This window comes from Lissotriton helveticus, chromosome 3_1 (assembly GCF_964261635.1).
Source record: "Lissotriton helveticus chromosome 3_1, aLisHel1.1, whole genome shotgun sequence".
NCBI classification, from domain to species: Eukaryota; Metazoa; Chordata; class Amphibia; order Caudata; family Salamandridae; genus Lissotriton; species Lissotriton helveticus.
The window spans coordinates 149,888,444-149,905,046 of record NC_136061.1 but is presented as its reverse complement, the minus strand read 5'-3'; the positions used below and the strand labels follow the sequence as shown (position 1 = coordinate 149,905,046).

At 46.1% G+C, this 16,603-nt stretch overlaps 1 protein-coding gene across 1 annotated transcript in view; it reads left to right on the top strand.

Moving 5' to 3' along the window:
- LOC144822741 (uncharacterized) overlaps window positions 1-16,603 on the top strand; it is a 2,085,503-nt gene that overhangs the window by 412,832 nt on the left and 1,656,068 nt on the right. The window contains exons 35-36 of the mRNA XM_078680596.1: window positions 5,812-5,963; window positions 11,188-11,392. Of these exons, the coding sequence (XP_078536722.1) occupies window positions 5,812-5,963; window positions 11,188-11,392 (357 nt within the window). The remainder of the gene's footprint in view (window positions 1-5,811; window positions 5,964-11,187; window positions 11,393-16,603) is intronic.

Here is a 16,603-nt window from a genome sequence, read left to right as displayed (position 1 = left end):
GCAAATTAGTCTGTCCCTGGCCCAGTGCATCATGGGAACAGGGCAGACCAAACTACCAAGCCAATTCTTCACCAGAAAGGAGACAAGCTACCGGGGACCGGTTTCTGGCATTTCAGCCTCTTCGGCCCGGCTTGCTTGAATCCTGATGGAGCAGTGAGAAAGGGACTCATGTCTGAGTATACCCTGCCACACCTATAGTGGCCAAAAACGATACAGAAAAGGGGGTGGTGATGAACAGAGTGTCTGAATTAAGCAGACCACTCTTACCCAGTCCAAAGATCAGGGCTTGATCCATCACCGTTATTTATCTCACTGCCCCATCCCAGCTCAGAACCTGGCTATATGCAAATTAGTCTGTCCCTGGCCCAGTGCATCATGGGAACAGGGCAGACCAAACTACCAAGCCAATTCTTCACCAGAAAGGAGACAAGCTACCGGGGACCGGTTTCTGGCATTTCAGCCTCTTCGGCCCGGCTTGCTTGAATCCTGATGGAGCAGTGAGAAAGGGACTCATGTCTGAGTATACCCTGCCACACCTATAGTGGCCAAAAACGATACAGAAAAGGGGGTGGTGATGAACAGAGTGTCTGAATTAAGCAGACCACTCTTACCCAGTCCAAAGATCAGGGCTTGATCCATCACCGTTATTTATCTCACTGCCCCATCCCAGCTCAGAACCTGGCTATATGCAAATTAGTCTGTCCCTGGCCCAGTGCATCATGGGAACAGGGCAGACCAAACTACCAAGCCAATTCTTCACCAGAAAGGAGACAAGCTACCGGGGACCGGTTTCTGGCATTTCAGCCTCTTCGGCCCGGCTTGCTTGAATCCTGATGGAGCAGTGAGAAAGGGACTCATGTCTGAGTATACCCTGCCACACCTATAGTGGCCAAAAACGATACAGAAAAGGGGGTGGTGATGAACAGAGTGTCTGAATTAAGCAGACCACTCTTACCCAGTCCAAAGATCAGGGCTTGATCCATCACCGTTATTTATCTCACTGCCCCATCCCAGCTCAGAACCTGGCTATATGCAAATTAGTCTGTCCCTGGCCCAGTGCATCATGGGAACAGGGCAGACCAAACTACCAAGCCAATTCTTCACCAGAAAGGAGACAAGCTACCGGGGACCGGTTTCTGGCATTTCAGCCTCTTCGGCCCGGCTTGCTTGAATCCTGATGGAGCAGTGAGAAAGGGACTCATGTCTGAGTATACCCTGCCACACCTATAGTGGCCAAAAACGATACTACCACCCCCTTTTCTGAATCATTTTGTCCACCATAAGCGTGGAAGGGTATACTCAGATGTGAGTCCCTTGCTCATTGCACCATCAGGATTCAAGCAAGCCGGGCCGACGACGCCTGAAATGGCAGAAACCGGTCCCCGGAAGCTTGTTTCCTTCCCAGTACAAGAATTGGCTTGGTAGTTTGGTTTGCCCTGTTCCCATCATGCACTGGGACAGGAACAGACTAATTTGCATATAGCCAAGTTCTGAGCTGGGATGGTGCAGTGAGCTAAAAAACGGTGATGGATCAAGCCCTGATCTTTGGACTGGGTAAAAGTGGTCTGCTTAATTCAGGCACTCTGTTCATCACCACCCCCTTTTCTGAATCATTTTGTCCACCATAAGCGTGGAAGGGTATACTCAGATGTGAGTCCCTTGCTCATTGCACCATCAGGATTCAAGCAAGCCGGGCCGACGACGCCTGAAATGGCAGAAACCGGTCCCCGGAAGCTTGTTTCCTTCCCAGTACAAGAATTGGCTTGGTAGTTTGGTTTGCCCTGTTCCCATCATGCACTGGGACAGGAACAGACTAATTTGCATATAGCCAAGTTCTGAGCTGGGATGGTGCAGTGAGCTAAAAAACGGTGATGGATCAAGCCCTGATCTTTGGACTGGGTAAAAGTGGTCTGCTTAATTCAGGCACTCTGTTCATCACCACCCCCTTTTCTGAATCATTTTGTCCACCATAAGCGTGGAAGGGTATACTCAGATGTGAGTCCCTTGCTCATTGCACCATCAGGATTCAAGCAAGCCGGGCCGACGACGCCTGAAATGGCAGAAACCGGTCCCCGGAAGCTTGTTTCCTTCCCAGTACAAGAATTGGCTTGGTAGTTTGGTTTGCCCTGTTCCCATCATGCACTGGGACAGGAACAGACTAATTTGCATATAGCCAAGTTCTGAGCTGGGATCGTGCAGTGAGCTAAAAAACGGTGATGGATCAAGCCCTGATCTTTGGACTGGGTAAAAGTGGTCTGCTTAATTCAGGCACTCTGTTCATCACCACCCCCTTTTCTGAATCATTTTGTCCACCATAAGCGTGGAAGGGTATACTCAGATGTGAGTCCCTTGCTCATTGCACCATCAGGATTCAAGCAAGCCGGGCCGACGACGCCTGAAATGGCAGAAACCGGTCCCCGGAAGCTTGTTTCCTTCCCAGTACAAGAATTGGCTTGGTAGTTTGGTTTGCCCTGTTCCCATCATGCACTGGGACAGGAACAGACTAATTTGCATATAGCCAAGTTCTGAGCTGGGATGGTGCAGTGAGCTAAAAAACGGTGATGGATCAAGCCCTGATCTTTGGACTGGGTAAAAGTGGTCTGCTTAATTCAGGCACTCTGTTCATCACCACCCCCTTTTCTGAATCATTTTGTCCACCATAAGCGTGGAAGGGTATACTCAGATGTGAGTCCCTTGCTCATTGCACCATCAGGATTCAAGCAAGCCGGGCCGACGACGCCTGAAATGGCAGAAACCGGTCCCCGGAAGCTTGTTTCCTTCCCAGTACAAGAATTGGCTTGGTAGTTTGGTTTGCCCTGTTCCCATCATGCACTGGGACAGGAACAGACTAATTTGCATATAGCCAAGTTCTGAGCTGGGATGGTGCAGTGAGCTAAAAAACGGTGATGGATCAAGCCCTGATCTTTGGACTGGGTAAAAGTGGTCTGCTTAATTCAGGCACTCTGTTCATCACCACCCCCTTTTCTGAATCATTTTGTCCACCATAAGCGTGGAAGGGTATACTCAGATGTGAGTCCCTTGCTCATTGCACCATCAGGATTCAAGCAAGCCGGGCCGACGACGCCTGAAATGGCAGAAACCGGTCCCCGGAAGCTTGTTTCCTTCCCAGTACAAGAATTGGCTTGGTAGTTTGGTTTGCCCTGTTCCCATCATGCACTGGGACAGGAACAGACTAATTTGCATATAGCCAAGTTCTGAGCTGGGATGGTGCAGTGAGCTAAAAAACGGTGATGGATCAAGCCCTGATCTTTGGACTGGGTAAAAGTGGTCTGCTTAATTCAGGCACTCTGTTCATCACCACCCCCTTTTCTGAATCATTTTGTCCACCATAAGCGTGGAAGGGTATACTCAGATGTGAGTCCCTTGCTCATTGCACCATCAGGATTCAAGCAAGCCGGGCCGACGACGCCTGAAATGGCAGAAACCGGTCCCCGGAAGCTTGTTTCCTTCCCAGTACAAGAATTGGCTTGGTAGTTTGGTTTGCCCTGTTCCCATCATGCACTGGGACAGGAACAGACTAATTTGCATATAGCCAAGTTCTGAGCTGGGATGGTGCAGTGAGCTAAAAAACGGTGATGGATCAAGCCCTGATCTTTGGACTGGGTAAAAGTGGTCTGCTTAATTCAGGCACTCTGTTCATCACCACCCCCTTTTCTGAATCATTTTGTCCACCATAAGCGTGGAAGGGTATACTCAGATGTGAGTCCCTTGCTCATTGCACCATCAGGATTCAAGCAAGCCGGGCCGACGACGCCTGAAATGGCAGAAACCGGTCCCCGGAAGCTTGTTTCCTTCCCAGTACAAGAATTGGCTTGGTAGTTTGGTTTGCCCTGTTCCCATCATGCACTGGGACAGGAACAGACTAATTTGCATATAGCCAAGTTCTGAGCTGGGATGGTGCAGTGAGCTAAAAAACGGTGATGGATCAAGCCCTGATCTTTGGACTGGGTAAAAGTGGTCTGCTTAATTCAGGCACTCTGTTCATCACCACCCCCTTTTCTGAATCAACTTCTAAAAGTGGCATTTCTAAAATAGTGATCATAAATCTGTGCACACCATTACGCATCATTTATTATCACTATTCCAAACATACCAAACTTGATCACGCTGCTCCTCTCATATCAGGAATTACCACTGAAACATTTATCAGGGAATCCCCAGTGCATTCCTATGAGAGGGCAGCCTCACAGCTGTGATTAACAAAAATGGCTGTTTGTCACCACCAGGACATATCACACACTTAAGGTACATGTCCTACCTTTTACCTACAATGCACCCTGTCCATTGGGCTAGCTAGGGCCTTCATTATGGGTGACTGACATGCAGCAAAAGGGGGGCCACAGACGTGGCAACCACTTTGCGTGCCACGTCACACTGGCAGTAAAACTGTGCGCACAGGCCATGCAATGGCAGAGGCCTGAGACAGGTTTGAAAGGCTACTTTGGTGGGTTGCACAAGCAGCGCTGCAAGCCCACCAGTAGCATTTAATGTACTGGCCCCGGGTATGTGAGATACCACTTTACTAGGGACTGATAGGTAAATAAAATACGCCAAACAGGTGTAGACCAATCTTACCATGTTTACCACAGAGACCACACACACTTTACACTGGACAGCAGTGCTAAAGTGCCCAGAGTCCTAAAACCACCAACGCCAGGTCAGAAAAAAGACTAGGAGGAAGGCAAAAAGTTCATGGATGACCCTGCAAAAAGGGCCAAGTCCAACAGCTACCTTTGTAGTTCTTTTGGTCATCTGCTGCTTCAACATAGTGTAATCCCACCGCTTGTGGGACACCGTACTATCTGGGCCTTACTGTTGATCACCTTGCCATGGAGCAACTTTACATTTTTGCTGAAGATAATGCCCCCTTTGTTGCAGCAACGTGGTTTGCTCATTCCATGAAATTGTCAGTCTGGACAATGTTCTTCTCAGGCAAATGTCTGCATTTCTATATTTCTGTGATTGGGAAAATTTCATTGAAACCTATATGGGTCCAATTACGAGTAATTATTTTCTCGCCAAGAATCTAGATGCCCAAAATGAACGTTTTGACTGGTATCACTGCACACATTTACTCCTATTATGAGTTAAATCTCATGGAATGGAGAATTACTGTGAGTAGCCCAAATTACCAGCTAGAATTTTGAGCAGGTGACAAATGTTTGTGGGGAGTGGCAGTAAGGTGGTGGCAGAGGGTAGCAGGTGGGGCAGAGAAGGATAGAATGTTGGTTGAGAGGGGGGTGCATTACATGCTCCCTCAGCCCTTGTTTGATGGTCGGGCAAGGACCAGGGAATGGGTCCAGGTTGCAAAGTAGTCCTTTTCCAAGATGATTTTACAGGCTTGATTTTTTGTGATGGGGGGGACATTAACATAGCTATTTGTGCACCGAGTAGATTTAGGTGTAGGAAGAGAATGGCCCACTCATGATTGAATGCCTGAATTCCCCAGGGAACATCTGGTCCGCTAAACTCTTAATCGGGGTCTTAAAAGATGTGGTATTTGAAGATGTGGCTTGTGTGGCCTATGTACGAATATGACATTTTGTGCAATGTAAAAGCAACAATTCCCTCGACTGCCGGACCATGTATTTTATTAATGGGAAAATTCTCTTTGACACAAGCCGTTCTGCCCCTTATGTCAGAATCACTTCAATAATTTACTGTGAACATGTTTGACCAATCATTGCATCTTGTGCCCTTGTTCATCTAACTCATATGCTGAAATTGTAATTTGTAATAATAAATATTAATTTCAAGTCTATGAGCCTATCACTATTCATTCAATTACAGCTTATGATCCCAGCCGTCTGATGGAATACTTGATGAAGATGTTTGAGAACATTGAAAGCCTCATTTATGAGCCGGATGAAAATCCTGAGATAGTGGGCTACAGAATCCTTGGTGTAAGAAGTTTCCTGGCTGAGAAACTTTACTTTGTTCAGGTAAATTGAGTAGAGTTTAGAGAATGTGTATGGCTTTATAAAGCATATGTTGGCATATGCAATCTTGTAAAAATGATACTCATAATATATGCATTTTTTACATATTGCCATTTATGTTTGTCTCACATACAAGAAACCAGGCTCGCCTGCTAATAATCCCTAGTTTACTATAAGGATCCAGAATTGATGCCTGTCGATACCTCAGTCCAGACTGCTTTGACTGATCATTAATTTTCATGGGTAGATTTACTATTCTAGCACCAGTCCTGGCCAATTGGAATGGATTAATATAGTAAGAGTGAAGTAGTGCTTAAGTCAGTGTAATTCTGAGAGGGACATAATCTTACTGAAAGTTGTGGTGGGAGAGGTAATAGAGGTGAAAATCTACTACAACTAGGATTCTCTCTCGTGTTCATAACATATAGAATATTTCAGTGGAGGATTCCGCAAAACATTCTTTAACCCCTTCACTGCAAGGCTGATTCCCCTGCTGTGCTGGTGGGCAAGGGGAGCGTACAGCGCCCCGGTGCTCATGCCGAGCTCAGCTCGTCATGAGCCACGGTGCTCGTGTGCTTATGACGAGCTGAGCTCGTCACAGCCACACACGTTTACTTAGAACGCTCAGCACAGCAGGGGAATTAGCCCCACGTGTGAGCGTTCTAACGGTCATGACGAGCTCAGCTCGTCATGAGCACACAAGAACCGTGGCTCATGACGAGCTCAGCATGGGAGGGGTTAACAAAACAATAATGTTTTACAACAAAAAAAGTAACTAGAGAATATACCCAATTAAACAACACTACCCTATTTTTTTAAACCAATAAGCCAACATATAAACACATTACGTTTTACTTAGAGCCCTACTGCTAAATAGCAGTTAGAGCAAAATAAAGCAGGAAATTGTGCCGTAGTAAAGCCATAATAAAACAGTGCAAACTGACACTGTCCTTTAAGAACTGCACTATCCCATCATGCATAGCAGGGTGCCAGTTCATTTTATGAGTACAAGGAAGACCAGAAAAAACAATAGTATCCAAGTTTGAAATTTTGAATTTAGAGTTAAGTACCCACGCGGATGACTAGTAAGTAACTTTTCCTTCTTTGACCATTGGGATTCCCTTTGATATTCACAAAATGTAGAATAGAGAAAGGAGCGGCCCAAACGTCTAATGTGCAATCAGGAATGCAAATTAAATACCCAGCAGCGCCTGGCCCATCCAATTAGATGTCATAAAGTCTGTGTACAAACAATAACAGATAGCACAGGTGTAGACCACCCTTGAAACGCAGCCTTTCGCATGTCAATAATGAGAATATTTTTCATCAGAGTGCAGTGGGTTTCTTCTTTTACAGTGGGCCCCTGGCTGTTGAGATAGAGGCCTATTAGCTTTCTCATAACACGTAATACCACAGGAGACTATCTTCCTGCTTATTCTTTGTTTAGAATAGACCAGTCCTATGTGAACACATCCATAACTTACAAAAGTTGTTTATCTTTATAAACGTATTTGTGTTTTTTTTCGGGGGGGGGGGGGGTAGGGAATTAAAATGCAACACCCTCTAAACATCAGAAGAACTCATTGACCTAACCTCAGAGATTTAGGGTTCTGGAAACAGGTTGTCAAATAAAGGGTCTGATTCATTTGAAAATCTGAAATAACTTAAGGTAAAACAGAAGAATGAGTCATTTTGCATGCTTTATTGTGATGGAAAACGTTGCATAGTTTCCTTGTACCTTGCTACCATTTCTGGCTGATGTAATAGCCACCATAGAAGCAACGTTCCAAGAGAGATTTTGTAACTCAGCCTTGTGCTGTAACTCAAAACTCAATAACTCGAAAGGGGGATTTATCAGTTTAATAAATACAAATGATCTAAAAGACTATTTTGGATGTAATGGAAACACTAATCTTTTATTTTAAACATGTGTTCCGGCATACTGTACATGTGCATTATTCTACTTTTTATTAATTCAGAAATAGTATGGTGAAAAACTTGGATTACAAGTAACGTTTCCTTATGTAATGTGATCCCAGCGACCATGCAGCTGTTTTTGTCTTTCCAACTATCGCAGAAGTTCTGACATCAAGGAAGAAGGAAAGATATTGCTAATAAAAAGAAATTGACCTAAAGAGTTATATTCATATCAATGTAAATTAATGAATGATATTTACCTATGTGGAAATGTAGATTTTCTACATTACAATGCAGCTTAATGTTTATGTATAGTATTCCTGTGAAGTTACGACCGACGCAGTTTTCCATACGTACAACACCACCAACCTACTGCAAGAAGCAGGGGAGAGCGGAGTCCTTGGTTCAGTGCCAGGAGGTTTTGTGTCTGTGGAGGTGGTTGGAGCATCAGAGCATCCTCCTGATTGCAAATCATCTAGCAGGGTCCCTGAATGCCAGAGAGGATGAGCTGAGCAGACGCCATCTAGCAGATCATGAGTGGCATCTCAATCCTGAGCAGTGGCGGCTCCTCCGCTAAAGCGGAGGATCGTCGCCCCAGTGCCTGAAGCAGCAAAATAAAGCAAAAATAAAATGGAAATAACGTAATGTTATTATCATTTTATTTTATCCTCCTGCTGCGGCAGATTGCGTGAGGTGGCGGGGCGTGGCTGCTGAAAAGGGGAGTAGGTAGAACACTCCTAAGTGTGCAGTGACTGTTTGGCCGGCCCTCTCTGGCTGCCTAAAACAGTCATGCGCATTTTCCCTGTTCTCCATGCAGGCCGCATTACAGCCTGTGTGGAGAACATGCTCACCCCTCCAGCCCCTGGCTGTCCGCCGTGTCACAGCACTCAGAATGCTGCAGCATCGTGATTGGCTGCAGGGAGCGTGGGAGCCCTGGTGCTTCCTGTTTCACTCAAGAAGCCAGGAAGAGGATGCACAACCAACCAACAACAACCAACAGCGCCATCCAGCGCAAGTCATAGTAACAACTTGCGTTGTAATGGCAGCGTGGTAATGGTCGTGCAGTGTAAACACCGCGTTGTTATCGACGTTTACCGCTCCATGCAAGGGTTTGTGAGCAATGCATAAAGCCTTGAATTTGACTTGCTGCCTGACCGGCAGCCAGTGCATATATTTAATGACCGCAGTTGCAGATCGCTATTTGGGAGTCCTAGTGATCATTATGGTTGCAGCAATTTGCAACTCCTGCAGTTTGTTAAGATGTTGCTGCTGCATGTCGAGACATAAGGCATTGTAGTAATCTATCTTGGAGAGAATGAGCGCTGTGGTCACCATCTTTTTTTACCAATAGTGGGCTGTAGAGGAGAATCTTTTGTATCATCCTAAGGAAATAAAGAGTGGAAGAGGTGATGGCATTTACATGAAGTTCATAGGCCTTACCATCTCTACGTCTACCTCTCCTGCCCTAAGCTCTGGAGAAGATCAAGAACAACTGGGTCCAATTCTTACTAGTGGCACCGGATAGAGCCAGGAGAGTCCAGTACCTGGGACTTCTGGGCATGATCATCTATCCTCCGATCAGGCTGACACTTTCCAAGGACATCCTGCCCCAGCACGAAGCAGTGTCCTTCACCTGAATCTATGCAATCTACACCTGCATGCATGTAGAGTGAGCAGCAGTAATTATATGTATTTGATTAGCCGCCTTAAGTGCGGGATATCATCCGTGATGCCAGATGCCCCACTGCAAAGTCCCTTTATGGCAAGCACTGGTACAAATGTCTTACCTAGTGCATTGCCTGACATACATATCGCTTATCATCCCAACCAGATGTTTTTTTATTTGTTTTGTATTTAGTCCAACTAGTTCTTCCAGTGGATAGTATACAAGGTTTTTTTTGTTGGGCTTTTCAGCAGTTTCCTTTCTAAGACTACTGGCTGTGTGGCCACTGCATTATTCTTATTTCTCCGATTCTTCTTATGAGGTCCTTAGAACAGAGTCACAGATCTCATTAGAACCTGTTCAACCCCAGTATGTGTTCCTTCCCCAAATGGGCTGTTGTTTGGAGGCTCAGAAGTCTGCTTCTAGCAAAGGTATTATGAGCAAGGGGCCCTACGAGATGATTGTGAAAGATGCATCAATGTTAGTTTGGGGCCCTCAACTGAATGCAAGGTTCATCAGCAGCTGGTAGGGCCCACACAAAAACTTCATGTGAATGTGCTGGAGCTGCAGACAATGCAATCCGCATTGATGGAATCTCTGTCCTAAGTGACCAGACGGACAACAACCACAATGCAGCACGTGAACCAAAAAAGATATTGGGTTAGAAAACTAGGCGACAAAGTTTAACATAGCATACTCGAGCAAGGAGTAGGAAATGTCAGCGCTGGAAACAGCAGCAGCGGTTTCTTCACTTGGGCAGGGGAGTGTCACCCCACCCCCACACCCTCCTCCCTAAACGCTGCAAGCTGGGCAGGTAAAAATAAAATGGCGATGAATTTCATTGCCATATTGTTTTTTATTGTGCACGCTGCAGAAGCCAGCCTGCCCGAGACATAGGGCAGTGGCTTGCTGGATGCTCCAAAGTGCGCATGGCACTTTGGCCGGCTGTCTTGCACCGGCCAAACTGACATGTGCACTTTGAAGCTCTCCGCCGATCAAGCACACGCCAACGTGGCCTGAAGGAGCACCCAGCCAGCCCGCTCCATCCAATCCTGGCGCTGCTCTCACAGCATGAGAGCAGCACCAGGATTGGTTAAGGGAGTTGGCTGAGCCCATGCTGCAGGAAAGAAGAACATCAGGACCGGAGCGAGGAGTGCAGCCAGGCAAGTGGCTTATTTTTTTTGGTGATGTATTTTGTTTGTTTACGAATTCACAGTGCTGTGTATGTATTCACTACTGCTCCAGACCGACCGCTGGCACCCGCTGATCTTGCACAGATTGCTGCGTTGCCATTTGGCCGCTCCACCACTACCCATAGCTGGCAGTCGCCACTGAGCGACAGTGGTAGTAGACCTTACTGATCACTATTTTTACTTTAACTATTTGGTTTAATACCACCTTTCGACTTCAGGGGCGTAACTGTCAATAGTGTATCAGGTGCAGTGGTACTGGGGGGCGGGGGCCAGGAATTTCAGGGAGCCACTGTATTCAAATTTGGGGTGTTTGTGGGCCCATTTTCTCGTGCTTACACCAGGGCCCGGGGCTCTCCCTTGCTACACCACTAAATTACTTGTCTGTGCTAAGATTCGTTAAAACAGAAAGAATGTCTGCTCCTTCCCCTTTGAAATTGTGCCTTTTGTCTTGCAGCCTCTGGAGTGCAGAGGGCCGGTGGAGGGCTGGCTTCCTCAGCTCGTTAGCAGCGTGAAGGGGGCTCTCCAGCGGCACGTGCACGCAGCCCTGGGATTCAGGAAGCCAGACACACAGAGGGAAAGAGCCATCCACAGCGCCGGGGCCAGGCGCGTGCTGATTCCCAGCACGCGCGTCTCCAAGGAGGACTCTGCAGCTCACAGAAGTAGGCATTTAACATTCGCTGTTTTTTCTTTGACTATAATCAGAGCCTAATGACTTATCTGGGATCCCGTAACTACAGAGAGCCAAGGCATGAATAATACACACAGACGATGCTTGAATACTCGGATGCAGTCCTGTGAGTAATAGAAATTACACTTGGGTCAGAGCTGTACAAATGTAATGGGGTCGTTCAGACTCTGTGTCACTGAGAGCGCCTGTTCATGCAGCCCCTCGCTTCTGGGAACGCACTCTCTTGTGGTTTTCCAACGTACACAGACACGTTCTCAGATTTAACTCACGCTCCAGCGGCAAACAGAATAAAGTGCAGGAGGCTGATCACATCATGATGTAGGTCCCTGATCTCAGCCTTTGCACATGGGTAAATATTGCATTCTTCTCTGCAGAACTGCCTTATTCAATCTCTAATGTGCAGTGGGATAGAAATAAAAGAAGCAGGCATTGACATAACCATTAGGTAGGGTGCCGGCTCCTCACCTTTTAGCTTTGACAACGCTTGTTTTGTTTCCATATTACGTTTGTAAATCGTCATCGTTGGCCCTCGCCAATATAGAACAAGCATTTGCAATGCAATAGGTCTCGCATTAGGAAGGTTTGAACTATTGGTATTGTAAATGGCAATTTTTTTTATTTCTGTGTTGGTTTTGAAAATAGCTAAATTAATAGCTTTGTCATTTACAATGCCAATAGTTTTAACTTTCGCAAATGTGACACCTATAGCATTTGTAATGCAATATGTGTTGCATGTACGTGACTTAGATGTATTGCTATTACAAATAACAATGGCTTTTATTTTTTTAAAATAATTAATACTTAAATAAAAGTTATTGTAATTTATAATAGCAATAGCTTAAACTTTTGTAAATAACTTTTGTGAAGATTGTGTTCAGTGTATTTTATTGTGACGAAATTCCAAGAACAGAAGTGAAATTTTAACATCTTTCTGTGACATTTGTAATAAAGCTTGAAACATTGAGAGAACATATTTGAACCAGTTGTTGTTGAATGGTTGCACAGATTGATGCTGTAATGGCGCGGAGTGATGTTGTGGTGGCGATGAGTGATGCTGTGGCGTTCAGTGATGCTGTGGTAGCGGATAGTGATGTTGTGGGCCCCTGAGTGATGCTGGGTGGTGCTGAGTGGTGATGAGTGATGCTGTGGTGGTGCTGAGTGGTGCTGTGGTGGTACTGAGTGATGCTGTGGTGGTGCTGAGTGATGCTGTGGTGGTGCTGTGGTGGTGCTGTGGTGGTGCTGAGTGGTGCTGAGTGATAATGTGGTGGTGCTGAGTGGTGCTGTGCTGATGCTGGGTGACACTGTGGTGCTGCTGACTGGTGCTGTGGTGATGCTGAGTGATAATGTGGTGGTGCTGAGTGAAAATGTGGTGGTGCTGAGTGACAATGTTTGTACGGAGCAACAATTATAAGGTAGTGAGAGAGACAAGAAAAATACTAGCTATTTACAGTGAAAAGTACAGACCTAGTAGATTAATAAGCAGAGTAAGCAGGAGGTACTGCAGCACATGTCTGTGAGCGACGAGCAGCGGCGTACACCAAGAAATTTTAAATCGCTCTTACAAGTAATTTTTAAACATACTATAGTGTAACATTTACGACATCTTTGTTATCACCGAAAATGTCCCTTACCTGAGTCACCAGCAATGAACAGTCGCTTTTGTAAAACCAACCTCATCCAACGGTAAAAAAAGGAAATATTTTGCTTTAGTAGTATGCAGGTTTAAAGAGTAACCAGAGTCGAAAATTCCCAAAAGAGTAAACACAAAGTCGGCAATGAAATAGAGTCACTAGCAATAAACTGGCGCTTTTGTAAATCCTACAGTTAGAAAAAAGGAATGATGTTGCTGTAGTAGTCAGCAGGTTTAAATAGGAGCAAGATTCTAAAAATTCTATAGATTCTATAGTAAACACAAAGTAGCCAATGAGAACGAATTAGTTTTCACGTTTGTTTTGATTGGGTTGAGTTTTCTAGCCTAAACATCAGCAGGGTTACGTAAGCAAGTATAGAAGTAGTGTTGCGAGCTGAAATAAAAAATAAGTGACACACGAACAAATGAATCAAAAGTCTGCACGGACATGAGGCGGTTACCAACATCACATTCTATAGACAGCATCTCTCGTCGAGACAGCGCATGCGCTGCCTAGGCGAGACCAAAAATTAGCCTAGTGTTTAGAGATTGTGTCTCTACCTCGTGCCTGCACTCAGCAATGCAAGTGTGCTGTGTATATACAACTGTGTGTTTGTGGCTACACTCAGCACAGGGCCCGAAAAGTAAAGTGAAGGTACCAGTGTGCGTATCTGGCAGTCTTAGGTAAATAGAGCACATAGTGTAAATGTCAGGCGCCTTGCAACCAATCAAGTAGCATCAGTCTATTCCAGGGCCTCCCTGTCCCACATGGATCCAGGCAGAGTCTTTCAGAATGTGAAAGGCCCCATCTGGTTAGGTGCCTAATAAATCAACAGCACTCAGCTGACTCAAGTCACCAAAGCCACCACACACTGGCACTGGGCAAGCTTGGGGAGAGTGAGGCTGAGGTACATGACATGTATAGTTCTAAACAAATGCAATGAAAAAGAGAAGTATTTTGTCATTGCGCTATAATAAAAGCTGCACTCTGTGCAAACTCGTCCCTTGGCTGGTGCAGATTTTGCAGACAGTGAAAGAGCTGCATTTGTTCGTTACTTACCGCTCCCTCTGACCACCACTCCGACTCAAGTCCTTAAACGTCAATAGTTTGCGTGCTTAATTTTATTAACTGCTAACGAGTAGAGGCAGCAAATCAAATCAATTAACACATTTTTAAATTTAAACTTTTTCTGCAACTTTTGTCCTCAATTAATTATTTTATGAGTCCAGGGCTTGCCTTGGACACACACTAACTTTATACAGCGACGGCCAAAAGAGCAGCTTCATTACCATTTGGCCGCCTGCGGACCCCACTTGGCTCTGGTGAGCATCTGCCGAGCTTCTGTCAGGGGTCCTGGGTTGGCATACTCTGGGGCCGGAAACGAACAGTACTACAAGGGCGGCAATACAGTAGACACGTGACTCAGCCGCTGGCCAGACTACGGTAGGCCTCGGCGGTCAGACTCACACTTACAAACTGCAAAACTTATTTTACAGCACGCTAGTTTACAGTGCAGAATTCACAGCCGCTCGCCCGCTGACTGTCCCTTGGCAGGTACTGATACTTGTTGAATGATTTTCCCCCTCTGTAAATCAGGCATCACTACTACCGCAGTAATACACTTATGCTTTTTTATACCCAGGTGTGTTTACACGGGGTGCGGACTGCGGAGGGGCAGGGGACAGAACCGAGTCATCAGGCCTCACAAATTTGAGAAACCAGAAAGGTTAAACACTTTGAGCGCCTGGATACCCTGACAGACAACAAATAGCGCTTTATAAATCTACCGATTGGTTAACTGTCCCTACAACTGTTGTATGAAGCATTCTCAAAGCCAAGAGTGCCCTGCTACTGACCAACACCTGCTTCAGATCCCTCAGTCGCTGAAGTGCCCCATTTCACCCAAGCAGGCAGACGACAGAGCAGAAGTTATATAAACACAAAGCACCTTGGAAACTGCGGTTTCAGATGTTGAGCGCGAGTGGTGTGTGTGTGTAGAAGGGGGTTTTCACATCCACGCATGTTCGGCATTTGCATACTTTGAGTTTCTAGACACAGCATTACATTCGAACACTTTAAGAGCATTATAGAATTTGTGTACAACCGATGTCCACAAAAGCCTTGTAATCAATACAAGGTAATCATTACCAAAGCCAAGAGCCGAGCATAGCTGGCAATGTTTCAGATTGCTTATGTGTGACATTTTCATAATTGCAGTTTATTTATGAGGGACATTTAAAAACTATGAGTGACACTTTCTTGCGAGCAAAATCAACCAATAAAGACAGGGGAAATTGAATGATTTCCCCCCTCTGTAAAACAGGCTTCACTACTACCGCAGTAAGACACTTATGCTGTTTTATACCCAAGTGTGTTTACCGGGGTGCAGGCTGCGGAGGGGCCGGGGACAGGACCGAGTCGTCAGGCCTCACAAAATTGAGAAACCAGAAAGGTTAAACACTTTGAGCGCCTGGATACCCTGACAGACAACAAATAGCGCTTTATAAATCTACCGATTGGTTAACTGTCCCTACAACTGTTGTATGAAGCATTCTCAAAACCAAGAGTGCCCTGCGACTGACCAACGCCTGCTTCACATCCCTCAGTCGCTGAAGTGCCCCATTTCACCCAAGCAGGCAGACGACAGAGCAGAAGTTATGTAAACACAAAGCACCTTGGAAACTGCGGTTTCAGATGTTGAGCGCGAGTGGTGTGTGTGTGTGTAGAAGGGGGTTTTCACATCCACGCATCTTCGGCATTAGAGACAAGCGCAGACAGACCTACAGAGAGCCAAAAGTGACTGAATGCACAGCAAAGATGGGCAAAGATAGCAATTATAAGTAAACAGAATAAGGAAAGGGTGTAACTGAACATGGGCATGAAAGAAGGTCACAATGGGGCATAATAGCACACAATCCGCTAAACAAGAGCCCGGTGAGGTAAGAGGGAGGAGGGGTGTGTGTGTGTGTGCCTGCGTGTGTGTGTGTGTGTGCGTGCGCGTGTGCTTCCGTGAGTGTGAATGTGGAGCAACAGACATGCACGGGGCCGGGCTTGACGTGCGCGTCCACAGACCAGAATCGCCGCGCGTGCCGCGAGACCTAAAAATGGCTCTTACACGCAGTTTTGAATGGAAATTTCTTACGGCAGCTTCAAGTTTACTCACCCGAATTAGAGGCAACCTTTTTGGGTACCTGACTCTGTCTCAGTCCGGAGAAATCTGTACAGAGGTATCCTGCGCGGTGGCAGCGTCTGAGGACTGCCGAGGCTCAGGAAGACAGGGGCGGTACCGAGACAGAGGAGAGGCTCGGAGCTGGAGGCGGAGGCTTGTCCTGCCTGGAACCGGCATCCTAACAGCTCAGGAGCACGGGAAAGAGCAGGAAATCTCTGGGCAGTTGCTGTGGTGGAGTTCCAGCATCTTCAGGGGCGACAATAAAAGTACGTTTTAGGGGAATTTTATGTAAGTTTCCTCGCACTACCCAGATTGCTTCGCCTGTCTCATAGCGCACCATTGGTGATGGGCAGCCCCCCAGGGGAATGTTAGGATTGTACAG